We start from the raw sequence: 21,926 nt of genomic DNA, 5'->3' as shown, positions 1-21,926 counted from the left end.
TCCTGTGAAGGCCACAGTGTTGGTTTTTTAACTGTATCTTTTTATTGGAATATTGTGATTTGTTACTACCTCTGTGCTATCAAGTGTATTATCTTAGTTAATAAATCACCATGTGAAAAGGTCCATTTCCTAAATTCTTGTTGTGTTTTATCTCCGGGTGGCTAGAAATCCTAAAGCTTTACATTAAGAGAAGGCAATATTCATTAATACACTGCCTGAGAATTACAGCCCTACTGCCTTCTAACAAGATAAGATCTAAATAAAACTTTGTTTTCTTCCTTATCGACCTTGCTGTGATTAAGGTGTCGGAGATGAAAGCACTGATGATAGATAAGATTTATTTATGTTAACTAGAAATGTTCAGGTAAAGTAAGATTTTTGTGCCCCATAACCAGAACACTCTACCACAATGGTGATGTCTTGGTACTCCCTGCCTATAGAATCTACTTTTACTGAGCCATGGATTGGACTGTTTGTTTGATTCTCTCTAATCTTAAACCTGGATTAATTTCTCCGGTGCACACTCTCAAATCTTTATTATTATCTTATTGCAAGAAGAGGAAAGTACACTGTATATTAAAAATACCACATCAATCTTAAATGCTCACCTGTAGGGGGATGGGAGAGTTAATGTATTTGCTGACAGAAATTTTAAGTTCAAGTGAAGTCCTTTGTCTCTATATCTTGCTTTATATTCTGCCTTACAAGATGGAAGTGTGAAAGAACTCTTTGTTTCATAGTCTTTCCTTAATTTAAATTCTTCTTTTTCATGGTAACCTTTCAGTACAATTGGTCCATATGGTCCATTTTTATTTATGAGAAATAATTTATGTTTTATTTTCTTTACTGAAGCAGTTAGCAAAGATTGCTGTTTCAAAGAACAAAGTAAGGGAAAGAGGTAGCAATCTGCCTTTAAATGTAGGTTGTTAAGTAATGTTTGTGATGAAATGGGTAACTAACTTCTGTATAGCTACGGCTATGCAAAATTCCTCAAGAAAATCCGATATGGCGAGTATATGAAGTCCAGAAAATTGCAACTTCTTTCTTCCATTCTTCCTAAATAACTCATATCTATACAGGTATAGGTTGATTTATCTAAAGGCTTGCAAAAATCTAATGCAGGAGCTGAAACCAGCTTTTGATTTTGTTGCCTTGTTGGCTTGATGAATGGTCTGTTGGAATTAGTGCAAAGACTTCCATTGGCTTTATTGGCCATTAGATCAATCCACGTCCCTAAATGCTGATGTGTTAGTAGTACAACACTCTGTTGAGAGCAATTAGTCTTTCTTGACTTAATTATCACTTTATAAGGGAATTCAGAAATAGTTTGAGTGTATTCAGTTGAGCTGATAGTGTCTTTCAGGGCCAATAAGTTTTTATTTAATCATGCTTTCTGTTACTAATAAGCCAGAGGATCTTGCACTATGCTAATTTCTTTCTGTTCAACATACTGTAAGGTATTTAGTTTGAAAACCTTTTCTAGAGTATTTTGTAGTCACTTTTTTGTTGTTGTCATTACAACATAGTCTTATGCTAGAAGAAATATCTCATTATTTTTAAATAGTTACCTTACTCCTGTCTCTACATTACAGTAGGTAAACTTGGAGTCTTTGGTTTCATATTCTTTCATAAATCCATTTCTACAAATGTGGAAGTAAAACATTTGATACATTCAGAAGACAGGTGGTTAGTTATTTATCCTCTTAGTAGAGATATTCCTTAGAAAGTTTTTTCCACAAAAAGCCTTCCATGTTTATAAAAAGAAAGAAGTTCTATTTCTCGGCTGCAAGAGAATAAATGCAGTTCTGAGGAAGCAGCAAGAAAATAGAAAACAAGTAATGCGTGTAACCAGTTGCAACATTTTTGTTTTCTCTTTAGGAATACGGAACACTTTATATTCAGGAATACAAGAAAAACAGCAAAGTGGAGTCAAGTGCATGCAGCAGCTTCATGGGCTTGAAGGATCATCTGGGTCATGACTTAGGCCACCTTTATGTGGGGAGCACTGGCACACAAATAAATGCAATTGTACCTTGGTCGATGGCGGAGAAGCCAACGATGGATAAGGTTAATTCTAGGAAAGAAGACAGAGAAAAGGAGACCTCTGAAGAGACTTCTGGAAGCTCAAGCTGTGACTCCGAAGAAAGCACAAATTCTGATAATGATTCAGAGAGACTGAATAATTCTGCATCGGAGTCACATTTATTGCCTAAGACTCATCGACAGCTGTGCCGATCTCCTTGCTTAGAGCCTCATATACTAAAAAGAAATGAGATCTTGCAAGACTTTAGGATAGAAGAGGCTCAGATAGTACCTAAGGAAGTCAAAAAGCCTCCTGATGTGGTGAAAGAATATCAAACCAAACTGGAGTTTGCACTTAAGTTGGGTTACTCTGAAGAGCAGGTTCAACTTGTACTAAATAAACTTGGTACTGATGCTTTAATAAACGATATTTTGGGAGAACTTGTCAAACTTGGGAATAAAACTGAGACTGATCAGACTGTAACTAATGCTAACACTAGTGTAATGCGTGAAGCGTCTTCCATAGAGTCTCAGAGGTCAGAGTCTCCACTGCAGGAGGATGTGACAGAGGATGGAGACAACCTGAGGCCAATAGTTATTGATGGCAGCAATGTTGCAATGAGGTATGTGACCATGAAGGTTTTGCTTTTCTATTTAAATGGAAACAGAAAGTTCTTGCCCCCCAGTTCAAGCACTGATGTTTGGTGTGACTTCCTTAAGCTGTATGCAGGGTCTCTTTTAAGTGTCTTTGTCAACCACACAGAGTGCTGATATTGCAATCGGGCTACTGTTTGTAGGACTTCAGTGGTGTACTACTCACTGTTAGAACAACCAGAGGTTAATGCCATTGTCCCTTTGTAGGCAGATAGCAAATCTCTCCTTCTTACTACCGCTCTAGTCCTTAATTTTTGATAGTCACCATTGCTACAGGCAATTTCTGGATGGAGTTATGTACAGAAAGTAACAGCAAATGTAAGATTCCTTAAGATTATAAAATAGTGATGTAGAATTAAGCAGCTTAAGGGATACTTCTTAGTTGGCTAATCTGTGAGAACTAATCTGCCCATAAGATTGGTCTTGGTTGCCAGTTTTGGAGTTAGGTTTTATTGCCATTAATTGTTGAGATTAGTGTGTGAAAGATGACTTTCACTTACATGCCCACAGCTAGCACATTTACCTGCAGTGTTCACTGATCCTGACCCAGTCATCTGGGTGCATAACAAGAAACTTGCCTGTGAAGGCGAGAGGTTCATGCTTCATCGGTGATTAAAGAGAGAAGGAAATGGCAGAGAGACATGCTGAGAGATTAGGTTTTTATGGAGATATAAATTATTAAATGATAAATTGATTGGTAACTGGTTCAGTAAGTCATAAGGATTGTCTAATTACTAACAGCAAGATTTAGTAGGTCAGTTTTCTGATGACTTGATGTGATTTTCATTACCTTAGGAATATGCAAGACTTTCCTGGGCTAAAGAAAACCCCTGGCATTTCCATGGGACTTTTTTTTAGCTTTTAATGAAGTCATTACCCTTTAAATGAAGCTTTTTAAAATGAAATTTAAATATACCACTTATTTATGCCAGTATGATGGGGTTTGGTTTTTTAAGTAGAGGAATTAGCACATAAGGCATGGATATTACTTATTTAATATGGTATATTCCTGTGAGTTCTTTTTGCTGGATGTGTCATGCCTTATCTCTTGGTTCAACTTGAACTGTAGAGGAGGCATGTCCAGTTGAACAAACACAATTGTGGTACTCAACCAAGTTACCCAGACTTCTAAAATGGGTTTTTTTTGTACTTCACATGAATCCAAAATGGTTGTGTGTTAGCTAGTTAGCACAGCTCAGACTTGGTGAGTGGACTTAGGTTCAACTTCTCCTACAAACTGTACTGAACACATTCCAGAATTAGCTCCAGATCTGTAATTTTTCCTTAATGTTTATTCAGCTATTAGCATAAATATTTAGGATCTGCCTTCGTATGTTCAATTTACTTTCTTGACCACCTGCAGCATCAAATGAACCAACTATGAATGTATGTGATGCATGCTGCAGGACCTTAATAAATAGATTAAATCTATTCATAGAATGGTTGTTCTGTATCTAAGAATCAAATTATCAAGTCTTTACTTGTTTTCTACCAAATGTAATAACAGAATCATTCCATTTGGAAGGGGCCTTTGGAGATCCATACACAGAGCTGTGTCATTTCAAGGCCATGTCTAATTGGGTTTTAAATGTCTCTAAGGAGATGGAGACTCAATGTATTCTCTGGGCCAGTGTTTGAATGCTGTTATTGTAAGAAAGTTTCCTTACTTTATGTTAAAGCAACATTTCTTGTATTCTATTTTGTGCCCATTGCCTCTTGTTCTGTCATTGGACACCAATGAGAAATCAGTTTCTGTTCCCTTTATTTTTTCCAATCAGGTGTTTAGACACATGGATAAGATCTTCCCAAGCCTTCTCCTCTCTAGGCTACACAGTCCTAGATCTCTCAGCCCCTCCTCCTTGTATAAAAGGTGCTCCAGTCCCTTGATTAATTTTATTGCGCTTCACTGGCCTTTCTCCAGTGTTGTCTATGCCTGTCTTGTATGCGGGAGCCCAGAACTGAGCCCAGCACTCCATATGCATGGGTAGAGAAGGATCCCCTGCCTCGACCTGCTGGCAGTGCTTTTCCTAATGCAGCCCAGGAGGCTGTTGGCCTTCTGCGCTGCAAACGCGCATTGGTGCCTCATGATCAGCTTGGTGTTCACCAGAACCCCAATGTCCTTCACTTCAGAGTTGCTTTCCAGGTGATCAGCTCCCAGCCTGTAGGGATGATTAGTGTTAGACCTCTGCAGCTGGAGGATTGGCATTTCCCTCTGTTGGATTTACTGAGGTACATGTTGGCCCATTGCTCTACCCTGACCAGGGTCCCTCTGAATGAGAGTACACCCATCTGGTGTTCTCCTCCCAGCTGAGCTTCCTCTGCAAACTTGCTGAGGGTGGACTCTATTCTGTTATCTAGGTCATTATGAAGATGTTAAGCAATGCATTCCCCCGTGCCAGTCCCTGGAGTACACAGATACTGGTTGACCTTCAACTGGACTTTTTACCTCTAATCACCTTTGGGTCCAGCAGTTCAGTCAGATTTCAGTCCATCTCTGCTCTAACTTTGACAAACTAGGGAAGTAGGAGCAGTGAGGCTGTGGTAAGGGAAGGCTGCTACAAGAACAAAGCTGTCAGAAGCTTTGTTAAAGCCACAATAAACAGTGTGTCCACAGCTCTCCTCATCCACTGAAGAAGTCATCTCACCATAAAAGGCTGTGAGGCTGCTCAAGCATATTTCTTCATAAATCCATGCTGACTGTTCCCAGTCATCTTCATCCAATCTACATGCAGAAATGGTTTGCAGGACAATTTGCTCCATCACCTTTGCAGGGATCAGGGTGAGGCTGACTAGCTTTGTAGGTCCCTGAATTACCCTTCTTTATCCCCTTTAAAATGGAAGGGATATTTGCCCTTTTCTAGACATTAGGAATATTCCCAATCACCACAACCTTTCAAAAATTGCCAGGAGAGGCCATACAATGTCATTAGCCAGCTCCCTTAACACCCATCAGGGCCCAGAAGCCTGGCAATATTCCATTTCAGTGTTCCCAAAAGTCAGTGAGGGAAAGTCTTGTCCTGTTACTTTTGCCCAAACTTCTGTGCATTGCTGTGGGCCAGTCTTGAGCTTGGCATGAGCAAGCTTTCATCCTTGAAAAATCCATCTTCTCTCCTGTGCACTCTTCTGCCTGGGATTCTCCTCAGTAGGCCAAAATCTGCTCTCCAGAATTCCGATCTTGTAATCTGCTTTTTGCCTTGCTCTTTCTTCACAGGATCTGCCTCTCATGGTCGCTGCAGCAGAGGCTGCCCCTGACCTTCCCATCTCAGTCTCTTTCTCCCTTGTTTCTAAGAATGAGGCCCAGCTGGTGCACTTGTTAGGTACTTAGTCACCATTGTTAAGAAGTTACCGCAAAAGCATTCCAGAAACTTCCTGGATTACTGATGCCTTGCTGTGTTGGTCGGAACAAAAGCATCTTTGCCAACTGGCTGATGGGTCCAGTGCATCCCACCTTTTTCTAGAAATCAGTCCTTGATTAGGAAAGCCAGTCCATGTATGTAAAAGATGAGTCTCAGCTGCTGACACCAGTTGTGCAACCAGTTGTTTGCCCACAGGATCTGCCCTTTCCCCTCCAAGAAAATAGGTACTAGTAACTAAGCACTTCAAATACTGGAAAGATTTCAGCTTTTACATGCAGGAGAGACAGGAGTTCACTTGCAGTTCAATCTTCTTCAGATTTCTGTATGCAAATGTCCACGGTCCTGTTATGTGTAGCTAAAAATTGTCACGGTTTTGTCTTCACTCTTCCAAGCTGTGGGAAATGAGTTCACTCTGGAATTGCTAAAGGAAAATGGGCCTGTGCTCTAAGCAAGACTGTAGATAGTCTTTTGAGAGGTGTTCTTGGAAGCTTTCTCAGACATTATCACAGGAATGGTTAAATTGTGATCTATATTCTTACAGCCATGTTGTTGTAATGCACATACGTGATGATAACATTTATTATTAGAATTATTCTAGATAAGAGCTACTAATTTTCATTTAAAGGATGTATTTGATGGGGAGGGAAAGTTTTATGGAGAAGGTAAGGAGTCTGATGTCCAGTAATTCGAGTAGAATGAGATAGCTGTCCTCTTCTGGAAGGATCAAACACTGTGCTACCCTGTGTCTCCATTCCATGCCTAATTAAGGATGTAGTTTCACAAAACATCCGGTGAGTGACACAGAGTGATTTACTTTTAGGCTTGCCTCTATCCCACTGCCAGGCATGCTTTCCTATCTGCGTCTCATCTGGTGACTGGGTGGCTGCAAAATGAGTTGATTCACCTTCCTAAATCAGAGAGCAGGGGGAATCAGAAAGGATCATTTTTCCATTTGACATGTTAACATAACCTGATGTTTTTGTCATTGGGAGAACAACTCAATCCAACACAAAGGAGGAAGGATATGTCTGATTATGTGACTTGGTGCTCATATTTGTGGAACTGGTTGCATCTAATGAGCTGATGGATTCATGAATTTCTTTTGAGCAGCACAGAAAAAGGCTTGGGTCAGAACAACTTACTCTGGCAAGCCAGAGCCCTCATGTATGCCAGTTGTCTGGTGACTACTCCTGTTACAGACAAGCTGTTTTAGCAAACTGTAGATTCAGAAAAACCCAACAGTCATTTTTTTCTGCCTTTTGGTAACATTTGGAAAGCTTTCCTTAAACTTTCATATGACACTGCTTGTCATTTGTGCATTAAACTGTAAATGAGTCATCAAATGCATCTTGTGTATATCAAGTTTAAAGATACAATATGGTCTAAATAATATGAATTGGCTGAAGTTTTAAAAACAAAGAAAACACTCTCTTTCAACTGAATAGCAGAAAGGAGGTTTTGCAAGCTATGACTTGAAGAATTGCTATTTAGCTTCCTATAGGATACTTAAAGTCTGGTCTTGTTTTGTCATTCTACCTTTCTTGGTGTTGAGTTAATATTTTTTTCAGAAGAGGAAAGATGCCCACAGTTTAAGCCTTAAACATCAAGGTTTTTTGTTAGAATGCTCTTAAAGATGAGACTGATTTTTCTGTGTATGTAAACTTAAAATCAGAGCTGAACAGCAAATTAGATAATCCCCTAGAGCTATTGTGGACCTTGATAGTTTTCACTGGGTGTCCTGGCTGCCTTCAGACTTTCTTTGCTGACTGTGAATAGAATGTTTCAAATATATATAAAAATTTATGCTGAAAACTTACTGGCAGAAAATAAGTTTGCTTTGCCTACAGAGAGTGCAACATGAATAACGCTGATGTAAAATTATTTGATTACTTTACTTGCTTTATTATTAGTTTTAGACAACAATTTTCAGAAGTTTATGGGAAAAGAAATCAAAGTATTTTGATCGTGTTGGTTTGATTTGCAGATTGAAATCAATTGATCTTGTTTTGGTCAATTAGATTCCTCTGAAAACTTTACCCTTGGGATTCTCAGGCCATGGAGGTGATGCATTTCAGCTTCCCTTTCTGGAAAACCTTGGCCTGTGTATTTAAGTGATCCTTGATTGTGCATCATTGCACAAGGGAAAACAAAGCATGAGATAAACAGTGTACTCATTTTTGTTTGGGAAGAGGAAGATGCTGATTTGGGGAGGTGGTTTTTAGTTAAATACAGTCCCAGTTTCAAGACAGATATTTAACAATTTTCTTCCACCTTTCATGCCCTGCCAGCTGTGGATGTTGTAGGTGCTTGGTGGCGCCAGAAACATACACCCAGGCCTGACAGTCATGGGTAGAGCCCCCAGTGCCATTCAGGAGTGGCATTCAGCTGGAGAAAGTGTCACTGGGGTTTCTAACCAGTGCTAGATATCTCTGTTCAGACAACTGAGCCTTGGTCCCGGGTGTTAACCCTGAGGCAGGTCATTGGGCTGTAGTAAAAGGTTCACTGATATCCTCCTGACACAGAAGGTTCTCCACAACTGCATCCTTTGTGTCAGGATGATGGCTTAGTTGTCTTGTCTATGCCACATGGAGTTTTCATGTGACAATTTAATTGCTCATTTATTTTAACAAACTAACAGTATAGCTGCATTAGCTTCTCCTCAGATTGTGTTGCTGAGTTTGGTAGATGTAGTTGTATCTTGGTACCTTGATTCAGACATTCATCTTTCAGTACCACTATCTATCTATTTTTTTTAGCTTATTTTGAGAAGTCACTATAAGGAATAGATAAAAATATTTTTCCAGCAAGTAACAATCACATGGATAGGAGCTTGTCACTGGCAGCTTTGAGTGTAGCTTGTCTTTGCCTGTTTTGACCTCAAGTGCTGAGTGTGTGGCTCGTGCTCGGACAGGGACCCACGTGCAGTTCTGGCTGGAGACAGCATCTGCTGCACTTGGAGAGTGCTCCAGCACTGGAAGCCCTACAGGGAAAAGGTATCTTGTAATATGTGACAGCTTCCAAGGCTTTTTTCTTTAAAACACCTCAAAGAATGGAAGTAATTTGGGCTAATGGAAAAAAAAACGTTTGGCACCTGTTCTATCTGCTTCATGCCAGCACCAAAATATACATATATAGAGGGAGCAAATACAGGACTGATAGAAGGCTCAGGTTAATGAGAAATGGTTTGGGACAAATGATTCATGTGATTAGGGAATTAGTAGAGCTCAAAAAAAAGTAATTAAAAAGGGATGAGGCTAGATACAAAATCAGGCTGCAGGGTTATGAGTCACCAATATGATACAGGATGGAAACTCCTCTCTGTCTGTGCTATGGACTGAACGCTCTTCCTCCCATGATATCATAGAAGAAAATAGTTTGGTAACTCTGTAATAACTTTTAATGGGCAGGTATGTGTTTTGGTTTTGTTGTTGCTTTTAATCAATATGCTTTTACATGGTAGGTGTGTGGATGTGTCCAGATTTCAGTTGTATAAAAAGCTGTTTGCAGCAGATGTTATTATAGACCTCGCTTCTTGTCATCAATGGCATATTTTCTGTAGCTTTCAGAATCTGAGTGTTGGTTTGGATATTGTATTGGAGGACACTAGAAGTCTTGCAAGTATTCTAAATAGTCTTTTAAGCGTGTATACCACAAGTCTTTCCAAGAGAGTCAGTAGGAAATCTAATTTGGGGTCTAGGAAGGTAACAGAGAAAATGAAAGTGAAGTGTTCTCATCAGAAGTTTTACACTTTTTACTAATTCTCCTAGCCTAAAAAATTCTTGATTGATTTTTTGCTCAGGAGACATACTACTTTATTTTCTTTCATTTAAAAATAAAATCACAACTATCAACAGACCAAATATGAACATGATGGTAAAAGGAATCATTCATTCATGATATGAAAAAGAAATAGGTACTTCTAAAGAATTAAACTTTATATTGCAACTGAGAGTGCTAGATAGTCATCAAACAGAACCAAAATACTGTAAACCAGTATCTCACCCAGGGCTACAGCTGACTGATGTGAGCTTTCTCATATTCCTAATGATTGGAAGGAGATTTTTTAAAGGAAGTTTCTTGACAAAGAAGTACAAACATTTCTCATCTTTATCACAACTAAGAAGAAGGAAAAAAAGTCAGAAGCAGCAGCATGATTTCAGTCTTTTCACCATATGACGTATCATAAAGCTGATGAAGCACAAAGATCACAAAATGAAGAGCATCAAATCTGCCTAACAACAAAACAAAAGAACAAATTTTAATTGCACATCTCTTTCATGGACTTTCTCACTAATTATTTCAATTCCTTGGAATTTGTATCCGCTCAGATCCGAGCTTAGGCACGTGTCTAAAAAGAGCAGAAAAAAAGTGAAGACTTATACAAGTTATAAATTCACTTGCTCAGCAGTGCAGAATAGCTGATATGCATTGTAATGCGTTCCCCACTTCTGTTTCATACAGTTTAAGTGTATTTAAAACTTCTATTCTGGATGAAAGAATTTTAATACTCTGTACTATGCAATAGAAAACTAAGGAGCTGAACTGCCTGGTTCTCCCTTTACCTTTAAAAGCGTGGCCTGAGCTACAACCTGATGAAAAGCAATAAGCAAGAACTTCTTTTTTTTCCAAGAGTCCAGGATTTTTTTCCTGAAATTATTTTTCAGATTTGCAGAAAGAAACATAGCACTGCTAAAACGTAGTCTAACACACCACTTTTTCATTGTCAGGAGTGAAAAGTGGGTTTATCCACTTGAAACCATGGAGATTGTTTAGAGTAATCACAGTACAGTGATTCCAGTGGAATTTAGTAGCTGGAACAACATCTTCCTGACTGTTTTAAAATGGATTACAGTATGTTTATGATAGCACCCAGCCTGCTAGCATAGCAGTAACCTCTTGTCTCAGGCTTTGCAAAGGAGGCCTTATGGCTGCCCCCTGGGCATTGAATGTGCACCTAATGCCCCAATCTTGTGTTGTCAAGGGAAGATGGAATTAGACCATGGATGAAATACTATTGGCCATTTTTGCTATGTATTGTGTGCATGTGCACTTTAAGTGTGTCACATCTGTGTGTGGTTTGGTTTCCTACTCCTGGTAAGTTTTGAAATACAGAGAGATACCACTCTTGCAGCCAAACAAGCACAAGAATAGTTGTATAGTATAAAACAATGCCTAGAAAAATATACCGGTCTGTGTTCTACTATTACAGTGTTGTTATGATGTAATACAATATTGTGTGATGTGATCATAGAAAACAGGGAATGTGTTACTGCAGAGGCCTATAACTATAGTTGAATAGGATATTGAGGTAGATAGATATATTGTTCCTGACAGTGTTCCTAGTGTAGCCCTAAAGGCACAGAGGATGGGCTTAAACTATCCTTTGAGTGCCCCATGGCAGCTAAAATCTACACGCTTGGATCATTATGCCTGGCAACAATTGCAATATCAAAGTATATGCTTATGTTTGCAGGTACTGTCTCCTGTTTCATTACAAGAGGAAGTAGGACACTTCCTCACTTAAATCCAGTTAATGGTAGTGGGCTCTTATTTTCCTTTTTCCTTTTTTTTTTTCTTTTCTCCTTTTGTTTGGGATCTGTGACGTTCCACCTAGCCTTTACTGAGAATGATGCTTTGTAAGAAGTGTTAGCCATGACTCATTCTCTCTTGACTCAGGGGCAAGTGTACGCCACCTCCTTCACAGGCTTCTGAAATCAGAACATTTTTGCAGAAGTGTTCTCACTTTTTCTTTGGCACTTTGTCTATTGCACAATTACTCAAGTTCTCATAATGTCAAGAAAGACACAGCAGTGCTATGTTTTAGAAAGGTGGAAAAAGTAGGTACTTACTTTCCTACTGAGGGGAAAAAAGTTTTAAAATAACTTTCTGGTATTTTATTTACCAAAGACATGCAAGGAGAAAGGGACTTCTAAAATTCCTGTTGCTATCTGTCATGATATTGTCCCCTTCACTAATCACAGACAAAGCATTGTCTTTTACCCTTCTGAAAAGCAGATTGTGGCATACCTGCTATTCATGACAAGCCAGCCAAGTGAAAGGTGATGGCTTCTTTCCATGCCCCTCTGTTTCTTCTGCTACACAGAGCTGCAGGGTTGGGAGAGATGTCACAACAGTTGTTTGTCTCCCGTGCACGGAGAACCTAGACAGGCCTCAAAGGAGCTGTCTACCTTGTTCTGCAAAGCGTCCCATGAAGAGATCCCAAAATCCATAGCCACACTGTTCCACAGATCAGGGAGAAAGCTTTTACTAACATAGTGCTTAACTGTTCCTAGCTCTAGTGAAGGACTTTTCTGTCCTTATCCAGTGGGACTGTAGTGGGTTGGCTGTGGCTCGCATGCCAGCAGAATGGGAGAGAAAACAGGAGGAGCAGAAGCAAGAAAACCCATGGCTCAAAATACTGACAGGGAGATCACTCATCATGTAATTTTTTATGTCAAGCAGACTCAGCTTGGGGAATTCAATTTAATTTTTAGCCAGTTAATATAAATATTTAATTCTAAATCAGGTATTGGGAGACGAAAAAGAGAAACATTAAAATATTTAGGGGAAAGACTGTCTCCTCTTTTCCAGGCTTGCTTCACTCCAAGCATGTGTCCTTCTCACTACCTCACCACAGCATCACTCTTACAACCTTGTCACAGCTGCAGGTGGCAGTCAGTCCTTTTGGAGCAGCTGTGAGCAGTGCAGGGGACTGGGGTCAGAATGTCACAGTTTTTCTCTGCTGCTCCTTCCTTCTTGCACTTTTCCTGTTCTTTAGTGTGCAAATCCCTCTGGGAGTGTACCTGCTCCTCATGAAGCAGCTCCTCATCTTCATGCCATGGTTTTCTCTCATTCCCATCTCCTGCACTGTGGAGCTGGCTAGATCTGGGTGTGCCCATCATGGGGCAATCTCAGATTGTTCTCACAGCAACCACCCTGCAGCTCCCTGCTCCCAGAACCTTTCTATGGACACCCATTGGTTGATTGCTGTCCTCCATTATAGTTACTTCCTATGCATGAAAGATTGGTTTGTTCTTCCACAAGCTGCTTTTTTCTCCAGATTAGCTAAATATGCTTCCTTCAGCCTTTCCCCATAGGTCTCCTTTTACTTTCTTTTGAATCCTTTCCATTTCATCTATGTCTTTATAATGTCATGCCTGAAACTGGATGTAGAAGTAGGGCAAGGACTTGTCTGTCTTGGGAAAATGACATCATTGCGTCTCTTGCTTTACCGCAGACAGTTATTGCACAACAGACACATAGTTTGTTGTGCTTTTGTCTGATCACAATTAATTGTCTCTGCACAGTGTTTTAAATACACGTTAATTTCTCCTTCTGAAGTACATACTAAGCACTTTCTTAGTTTTGCCAATGTTGATTTTGGACAGTCTCTCCAGTTTGCCTAATTTGTCCCGTTGAGTGCCTGCCATCCCCTTGGGCTTGGAGACCTTCTCCTCTCTCGTTCCCTGTTCACACAGGACCTTGTGGAGCTCCTGCAGCAGCTGGCTTTGCTTCCCTTCCCCTGCTGCTGTGCACACCTATGCTCCTCTGCTACCATTTCCTAAGCACAGTGCACTCTCATGTTGGTATTTTGGACCTCCTGCTTTCCCTCACCAAGTCTTTGAGCTGCCTGTTACATCCCATACTTTTGGTTGGGCTATGAGGATTTTTAAAAACCCCTACTTATATTTTTCTTTGCTTGTCAAATCTGTGTACAGGTAATAAATATGTTTGGAAACTCTCTCCCACACCATTTTGGAAATGATGGCTGTGTTTGGGCAAGGCTCAGACAGACTCTCAGCTGCCTTTAGAAACCATGGAGCAAGTGAAGAGCATGGCTATGACATCTGCATTTTACTGAGCTCCATTTATGGTCATAGAAAAAGTCATCTAACAAAGAATTTCCATGTGTGTGTTTCAGCCATGGGAACAAAGAAGTATTTTCTTGTCGAGGAATCAAATTGGCAGTAGATTGGTTTTTGGAAAGAGGCCACAAGGATGTGACTGTGTTTGTGCCAGCGTGGAGGAAAGAGCAGTCGAGACCAGATGCTCTTATAACAGGTAAGCTCCATCTTTGCTTGTTTGTTCAGTGCTTTGCCTGGCAGGAGGGCTACTGCTCAAATGAACAAACCTTCAGCAATGAAAGGCTGTAACAGAAAGCATCTTTGGTGCAGTAATTTCATTGTGATCTATAGACAGGAAAAAGACAAAGCAATGCCCTCACAAGTCCTCCTGTTCTGATCATCTGCTTAAGTTTCCATACCATTGCTACTTACTTCTTGAAGAATGTAATTGCCTTTTCTAAAATCTGCTATGTCTGTGCAGCATTAGTAGCAAAGAGGTTTGAAGTTAGTAATTTGTTGAGTATTATTTCTTGTGGAGAGCAGATTCTGCCAGGCTGGCCTGTCACTGCCCATGCTTTGGGTTATGGGAATTATCCAGACAGAAAAGGAATGGTTCCCCTCTTTGTCATTACTATTAGCAAATAGACAACTTTTGAAAATTTTAATTTTGAATATGTTTATCCTAGAAAAAAAAAATCTGATGTAGAAGTATTTATTCCTTCATCAAATTAACAGGTTCTTTGTGAAGGCTGGAGAGACATCCTCCAACTGCCCTAAAGTTGAAATAGAAAGGAATTAGGGGTTAAAAAAACCCTAGAAGTTAGAAAGGAGGAAGGATTTGTTTATTTTAGCAGGAGGGGGCAACACAGCTACCATTAAAGGAGGGGAAGTTTTTGAGACTAATAGCCATAGCTTCTAAAAGAATACAGAAGCATGTTTTGACTGCCATGTGCATTTTCAAATATCTGGAAAGATCCTCTTAACACTTCATTCCATTTGCTTGATTGTTACTAGAATATAGCATGTTAACACAAGGAAACATCTGGAAAGCTGCTGTTACCCTGTCACCACTGGCAGTGTGGAGCCTTCCTCTTGAAGCCCTTCTCTTTTGCTACTGGTGTTTGGGGTGTGAGAAGAGCATTGGCTAAGAAATAAAAATTTGACCACTTCTAATTGTGACATCTGCTTGAAGTTCGTGTAGGGCTAAGGGCCCCAAAAGGTGTTTCAAGAAAGCAGCAAGGCTAGAATTGACCTAGAAATCAGTTTTTCATGTGTCATCATGGACCCTGAAAATGGGAGGAAGATCAGAGCAGGTTATTGTATCTTCTGTAAAAATATTGCATCTTCTGTTTTCCTCTAAGGATGCAGGAAACCTGTGTGCTACCAGGCATGTAAAATATCTGGTGCTGACACTCTGTTTCCAGAGATACACACCTAAAATACGCAGCCAGCTGGAGTTCTGAAAAAGCCCTAGATGACTAACATGGGGATGGTTCTAGACTGTCAGCATTCATGAGAAGCCTCTTGGACTGAACAACAGCCTCATCTTTCTTACCAGTGCCCACCAGTAATCACATGGCAGATTTTTTTTATTCTTTCTTAGCAAGGAAGAAAAAAAATCACCTTCCATCTCACTATCACTCATTGGGGGGAGGGGTTGAATACAAAAAGGTTGTATTTCATTTAAAATCGTGTGCTTTTTCTACTAAGCAAATAAATACTTGTATCAAATATATTGCTTATATGTAATATTAATGCTGTATTTCTCTCTGTTGGAATTTTTTTTTCCCAGATGGAACATGTTCCCTTGTCAAGTTTCTTATGCTACAAAACAGTTGAGTTGAGATCTTAACCATTGCTAATAGCCATGACTCATATTCACTATGCAAGCATCTGCTGTTTTAGATGTTGCCTAGTTTATTCGTGTATATTTCCTTCATAGTTTGTCTGCTCCAAGAAGAGTGATAGGTAGGAGAATCAACATAAGGGGTAGTGCACCAGTACTGGATACAACTTCCTTCGTAGCCCGAGGTCTGTCTTTCAAAGCTCCTTGGGAACTCCAGGTTCTATACAGAAAAAAAGGAAAATAAAATACTTTTAGGATATGTGAGTGACAGATTGTGTAGAACAAGAAGGAACTACATAAAATGCTAAATATGCTTATTTAGAAGGTTGAAGAGAAATCTGTCTGGCTTTGATAAGTACTTAAATGTACATGTGTAAACCATCCAAGCAAAGATACAATCTAAACTATTACTGGTGTTAACAAAAAAAACCAAACCAAAACAAACCACCACAATTTTTGCTGTTGGTTACAAAATTACATCAGCTGCCTTTCTGGGGAATGCTGTTAATATTTGTGGAGAACCTGCTTGTACAGAATATGGCTTTTCTAGTCCTTGTGGGTAACCCCCTTCTGTTGATGGGCAGAGACTTTCATGAGACTGTCCCATTAATATGAGCTACTGGAATTCTTTCAAAAGATGTTTCTAGCTGGGTTCTACCAAGGATCTTAGTTACGGGAAAACTGTGGCTGTACTTGGGTATAGCCTTTGTATTCAGTGGTGTTTAAAATTACCCCTTTAGCCAGAGGAGTTTTGCACAGATATTTTGATAAAATGGCTCTTCTTTTGAGCCACAGGAACATGAAGAAGGTGCCCTGTGTTGGTCTTAGAGAAATGGTGTGGAGCAGGAGGCTTTGATTTGTTTTTGAAAGTATTGGCAGCTGACTTCTGACTATAAGTTCAGATATCATATATGGACTATAACATATAAAACATTTTTAGTCCTACATGCTTGGATTTTCTTCCTCAAGTCTAATACCTTTAGAGGCTAAACAAACTTTTTTTTTCTTTCTTGTTTGGCTTTTGATTCTTATTCCTTGTAGATCAAGAAATCTTGCGTAAATTGGAGAAGGAGAAGATTCTCGTGTTCACTCCGTCCCGGCGCGTGCAGGGGAGAAGGGTGGTGTGCTACGATGACCGATTCATAGTGAAGTTGGCCTTCGAGTCAGATGGCATCATTGTCTCCAATGACAACTACAGGGATCTAGCTAATGAAAAGCCAGAATGGAAGAAGTTCATAGATGAACGCTTGTTGATGTATTCTTTTGTTAATGACAAGTAAGTCATTCTGTCTTTACATGTGCCACTGAAATAATTGAGGAAAGGACAGTTTGAAGATTTATACAAATTTTTTATCTTACACCCAGATCATTAGGTATATGTAGGAAAACAGGAGGAATAGTCAATCATAAATTTGGTCTTCTGATTAAAGTACTTGAAACTGTTTTTGTAGCAACATTTTTATTTACATTTATTTACATTTATGTATTTTTATGCTATTTTTTCCTCTTTGGTGTATGTCAATGTGTATTTGATGTATGCTATGGTATAATATTCCAGCTCTGTTGATATACTGAACCAACATTTCTGAGTGCCTGTGGTTAGACTCCTAAGTCCTAGAGTCATAGAAGAACCTGAATTGGAATGAACTTCAGGGGATCTGTAGTTCAACTGTCTGATTAGATCCATCTATAGTAACTCTACCCCAGCCTACAGATCCACTGCAGTTACTGCTGGTGTCTTTGTGTAGTGGGAGGCACTCAGTGCTCCCCTAAGCAGGCACTTGTGTTGAGGTGCCTGAATGCTGATGCAAGAATCCTAGGCCATGAGCACAGTTTTGCAAAGCTAGTAGTGGTGTTTTAAGAAATGGCTGCCTGTATTGCACCCTTACTTTTGAATTCGGGATGGGTTATTTGCAGCCCTGCTCTGCCACAAAGCATCAGCTGATGTGGACCAGAGGTGTCTGTAGCAGTCTAGAGGTGTCCACACAGTCTGTTCCTGTGACCTACCTCTAAGGCAGTACCTGCAGCAGAAAGGTCACTTTCCAAAACTGCTCTTGAGGTTCCCAGATTTAAAAACATCAGGATGGCAGGTTATGGTGTAGCACAGTTATAAGGTTCTTGGTCATTGCATGAGAAATATGAAAAGGCTTGTTTGCTTCCATAATATTTTGTTCTTTCTTTGTAGATTTATGCCTCCTGATGATCCTCTTGGCCGCCATGGTCCAAGTCTGGACAATTTTCTTAGGAAGAAGCCTATTGTGCCAGAGCATAAGAAGCAACCATGTCCATATGGTAATTTGATTTAATCCATAAATTTTTATGGACTGGGACTGGGGACCAAGATCCTGCTTTATTTTAACACTGCCAAAATTGTTTAAAACTCTTTGACATTGGTTTTAATGTTGTTGTCTTAGCCTGAGATGGGTTGAAATGCTGGGCTGATGGTGGAAACTGAAGCAATTTTTTCATGTGCTACTTAAAAAACATTTCTGTCTACTAGTTGAACTAAAGGAGCAACTTAATTAATCATTCATTAGAATAAATCCATATCAGCACTTTTCTAATGTTATGAGATACTGAGGTTTTCTTCCAGAGAATTAATTGAGCTATCTGAAGTTTAGCTACTGAGCATTCCCACAGGCATCTAGACTGAGCGGAAACCTGCTGGCCTTATGGCTGTGGGACTTCTCAATTAAGTTTTCTCTCTGTATATTGCCTTGGCTCGACACAGCAGGTACAGCCTCCCTGGCAGTGCCACATCCAGCTCAAAACGTGGCTGGTAGTGTTGGTCTGCATTCCCAGAGTACCAGCTGCAGGGCATTACCATCACCTCTTTTTTCCCCACAAAACAGGAGAGATAAGCTCTTAGAGCACACCCTGTGTTGCACAAAGCCAATCTTGTTTGCAAGATCTTTCAAATCAACAGTAAAACTTCAAATGAGGTGCATTTCTGTTACTGGACAGCTAACAGATTTTGTTTGAAGTTTTTAAAATCTGATTGTGTTTGTATTAATAGGGAAGAAATGTACCTATGGACACAAATGCAAATACTATCATCCAGAAAGAGGAAATCAGCCTCAGCGATCCGTAGCTGATGAACTTCGTGCCATGTCTAGAAGCACAGCTGTCAAAACTACGAGTGAAGGAGGACTGGTGAAAAGCAATAGCGTTCCCTGTAGCACTAAAAGCGAGGGCACTTCAGAGCTGAAGCGCGCTGCTCCAAAGAGGCAATCGGATCCTAGTATAAGGACTCAAGTCTATCAGGACTTGGAGGAAAAGCTTCCCACCAAAAACAAATTGGAAACCAGGTCTGTACCTTCTTTAGTTAGCATACCAAGTTCCTCTGCTGGAAAACCCCAAAGTACTGCACCTTTAACTAACGGCCTTCCATCTGGAGTTCACTTCCCACCTCAGGATCAAAGACCACAGGGACAGTATCCTACAGTGATGATGGCAACCAAAAATCATGGAACACCAATGCCTTATGACCAGTATCCAAAATGTGAGTCTCCGGTGGACGTAGGGTATTACTCTATGCTGAGTGCGTATTCAAATCTCAGCATATCGGGACCGCGTAGTCCCGAGAGGCGCTTCTCCCTGGACACAGATTATCGGATTAGCTCTGTAGCTTCTGACTGCAGCAGCGAGGGGAGCGTCAGCTGTGGCAGCAGCGATTCCTACGTGGGTTACAGCGACCGCTCCTACATGAGTTCTCCTGACCCACAGCTGGAGGAGAACTTGAAGTGCCAGCACATGCACGCCCACGGCCGCCTTAACGCTCAGCCCTTCCTGCAGAGCTACCACGAGCCCCTGGCTCGAGTGCAGAGCTACAGTCACGAAGAACCAAAGCACCACCACAAATCTCCCATTCCGTACATGGCTGTGCATCTGCAGCACCCAGCAGTCGGTGCTCGTTCCAGCTGTCCCAGCGAGTACTCCGCGCCTCAGGGCTCGTCTCATTCGAAGGCGCTGCACCTGGGGAGAGCCCTGGTGTCCACGAGGATAGACAGCATCTCAGACTCGCGCTTGTACGAAAACTCCCCCTTAAGACACAGGAAGCCTTACTCTGGCCAGGAAGGGCTGGGAGGTTGGGATAGGCAGAGTTACGGCATGGATGCCTACGGCTACCGCCAGACGTACTCCTTGCCCAGCAACCCCACGCAGCCGTGCTACGAGCAGTTCGCCTTCCAAAGCCTTCCCGAGCAGCAGGAGCAGCCCTGGCGCATCCCTTACTGTGGAATCCCCCCGCAAGACCCCCCGAGGCTCCAAGACACCCGGGAGAAGGTTTACATTAACCTCTGCAACATCTTCCCCCCCGATCTCGTGCGGATGGTGATGAAGAAGAACCCTCACGTGACGGACGCTCAGCAGCTCGCTGCTGCCATCTTAGTGGAGAAATCTCAGCTAGGTTATTGAGAGATGGCGCATCTTTGTGGTGTCTCGTAGTTTTCAGCTCAGCTCTAAGGCTGAGGGAGGTTTGCTACAATAGCATTTGGGATCTCCTTCTCAGCAAGGAGGTTATATAGTAATCCGTTTATGTGAAATACTGTATCATGGAGTCTGTATGTATAGCCCCATGCATTGGAAGTACCAGATAAGTTTTGTGTTCTAGTTTGAAAATTTTTAAATGGCTATTTTCACATCTGGAGGATGTTCCAGTTTAAATTAATATATATATATATATATATATAAAAAAATCTGTGGTCTCTGGTTATAATCTTTGGTGCATCAGGGGTTTATATGCAGCACTTTCTTATCATTGTTATATTTTGTTGGGATTTTTAGTTTTGTTTTTTAACTTGCTGGATGCTTATCCTTGGGCTGTGAGATATTAACCTGCAGAATGAGGATTTTGCTACTTCTGGCAGGGAATTTTCAAGCCAATTTTCAAGCCAAGTTTCTGAACTTTTTAAACCACCACGTGTATGTCTGATGTATGTTTGTTTGTTTTTGTGAGCTTTTTTGTGCTGTAATCACCTGTTTGTAGAAAACAAAGATTTCCTACAGCACTGACTCCATTTTTTGAAAAAAATAACAAAGTTACCAGTTAACAGTGAAATGGGTAACAATATATTGGTAATTTATAGTATGGCACTTTTCGTTGCTTTCTTTGTTTTGCCTAAATAGTTACATGTTTTTGTTGATGCAGTCAATTAGTAAGATCAGATGCAAACAGAGTGGGAAAAGATTTTTTTTTAATTATTTATGGATATGTTAAAAGCCTTATTGCCTGATTTTCAGAGGTACTGAGAATTTGCAGGCCCCTTGGAAGCTAAGAGAAACTGCAAATGCTCAGAACCATCCCAAGCCAGGCTGCCCTGTTTCAGTTCCTGTGTGTTGTTACCCAGCTCTGTGTATCTCTGGTCAATAGATGGGGACCTGAAATCGTAGGGCCCTGTTTAGTTGTTTTATATGTTTTTCTTTTGTATTGCTGCACAACTGTACTGGATAAAATATGCTTTTCATAAAGTATTTACCTGTTTTTAAATGAATTTAATTATCTCAATGCAAGTTTTGTATTTAAGATACTGTTTGATTTTTCTTGCTATTTATCAAGGCCGGCCTGAAAAGGTTTTGTGTGTTCAGGATATGCAACATTTATTATCTGCACTATGGTAATGATATTGTAGCTCAAAATAATAACTTAAACTTTTTTTTTTTTTTTTGGCTGGGGAGGGGAGGGTTGTGGGGAGAGAAGATACCATATGTGTTCCTGGAGTTAGTTTTTCGCTTTTTGCATTGTGTAGGCCTGATTCTTGCCACAAATAGTGTAGTTTTAGAAACAGACGAGCCAAGTCTGTTTTAGCATTAGTAAGGGATATTTCTGGTTTAAAGTCATGGGTTTTACTAGCACCTCTTAAGCTTTTATATATATATATATATATGAAAAATAGAAATAGTTTTTGCAATTGATGTCAGATGTACTTCCATGACACGATCAGTTGCCAACAGTTTTAGGTTTCCATCCATTGCAATGATGTTCAGTGTTAAAAAAACGTCACTCGTTTACACTATTACAGCTGATAATTTTGGTACATTTGCTGGAGTTTTAAGTAAGGCCCTGAAGAACCAGAAAGTACCTTTTACTGTTGATACAAATTGTATCTTTTTAACTGAGAACTATTTTGATTTGTAGATTAGAAACACAAATGTAAAATTATAACTAGTCTTTTGGGCAACATTTTATCCCTTATTTAAAAATTA

General features: G+C 40.2%; 1 protein-coding gene across 5 annotated transcripts in view; it reads left to right on the top strand.

The window, feature by feature from the left end:
* The window catches only part of ZC3H12C (zinc finger CCCH-type containing 12C), a 39,782-nt gene extending 18,568 nt beyond the window's left edge, over positions 1 to 21,214 (top strand). For 3 of the 5 annotated variants that reach the window (XM_077173916.1, XM_077173917.1, XM_077173915.1), the window contains exons 2-6: positions 1,879 to 2,645; positions 13,954 to 14,093; positions 16,764 to 16,998; positions 17,908 to 18,014; positions 18,739 to 21,214. In XM_077173916.1, coding sequence (XP_077030031.1) covers positions 1,951 to 2,645; positions 13,954 to 14,093; positions 16,764 to 16,998; positions 17,908 to 18,014; positions 18,739 to 20,138 — 2,577 coding nt within the window. In that variant the 5' untranslated portion in view covers positions 1,879 to 1,950 and the 3' untranslated portion in view covers positions 20,139 to 21,214. The remainder of the gene's footprint in view (positions 1 to 1,878; positions 2,646 to 13,953; positions 14,094 to 16,763; positions 16,999 to 17,907; positions 18,015 to 18,738) is intronic. The other 2 variants (XM_077173918.1, XM_077173919.1) reach the window with 1 other exon arrangement.
* The last annotated feature ends 712 nt before the right edge of the window (positions 21,215 to 21,926 follow it).

The sequence above is a fragment of the Agelaius phoeniceus genome, chromosome 2, assembly GCF_051311805.1.
Source record: "Agelaius phoeniceus isolate bAgePho1 chromosome 2, bAgePho1.hap1, whole genome shotgun sequence".
Taxonomy (NCBI): domain Eukaryota; kingdom Metazoa; phylum Chordata; class Aves; order Passeriformes; family Icteridae; genus Agelaius; species Agelaius phoeniceus.
This window is presented reverse-complemented; position numbering and strand designations above follow the sequence as displayed.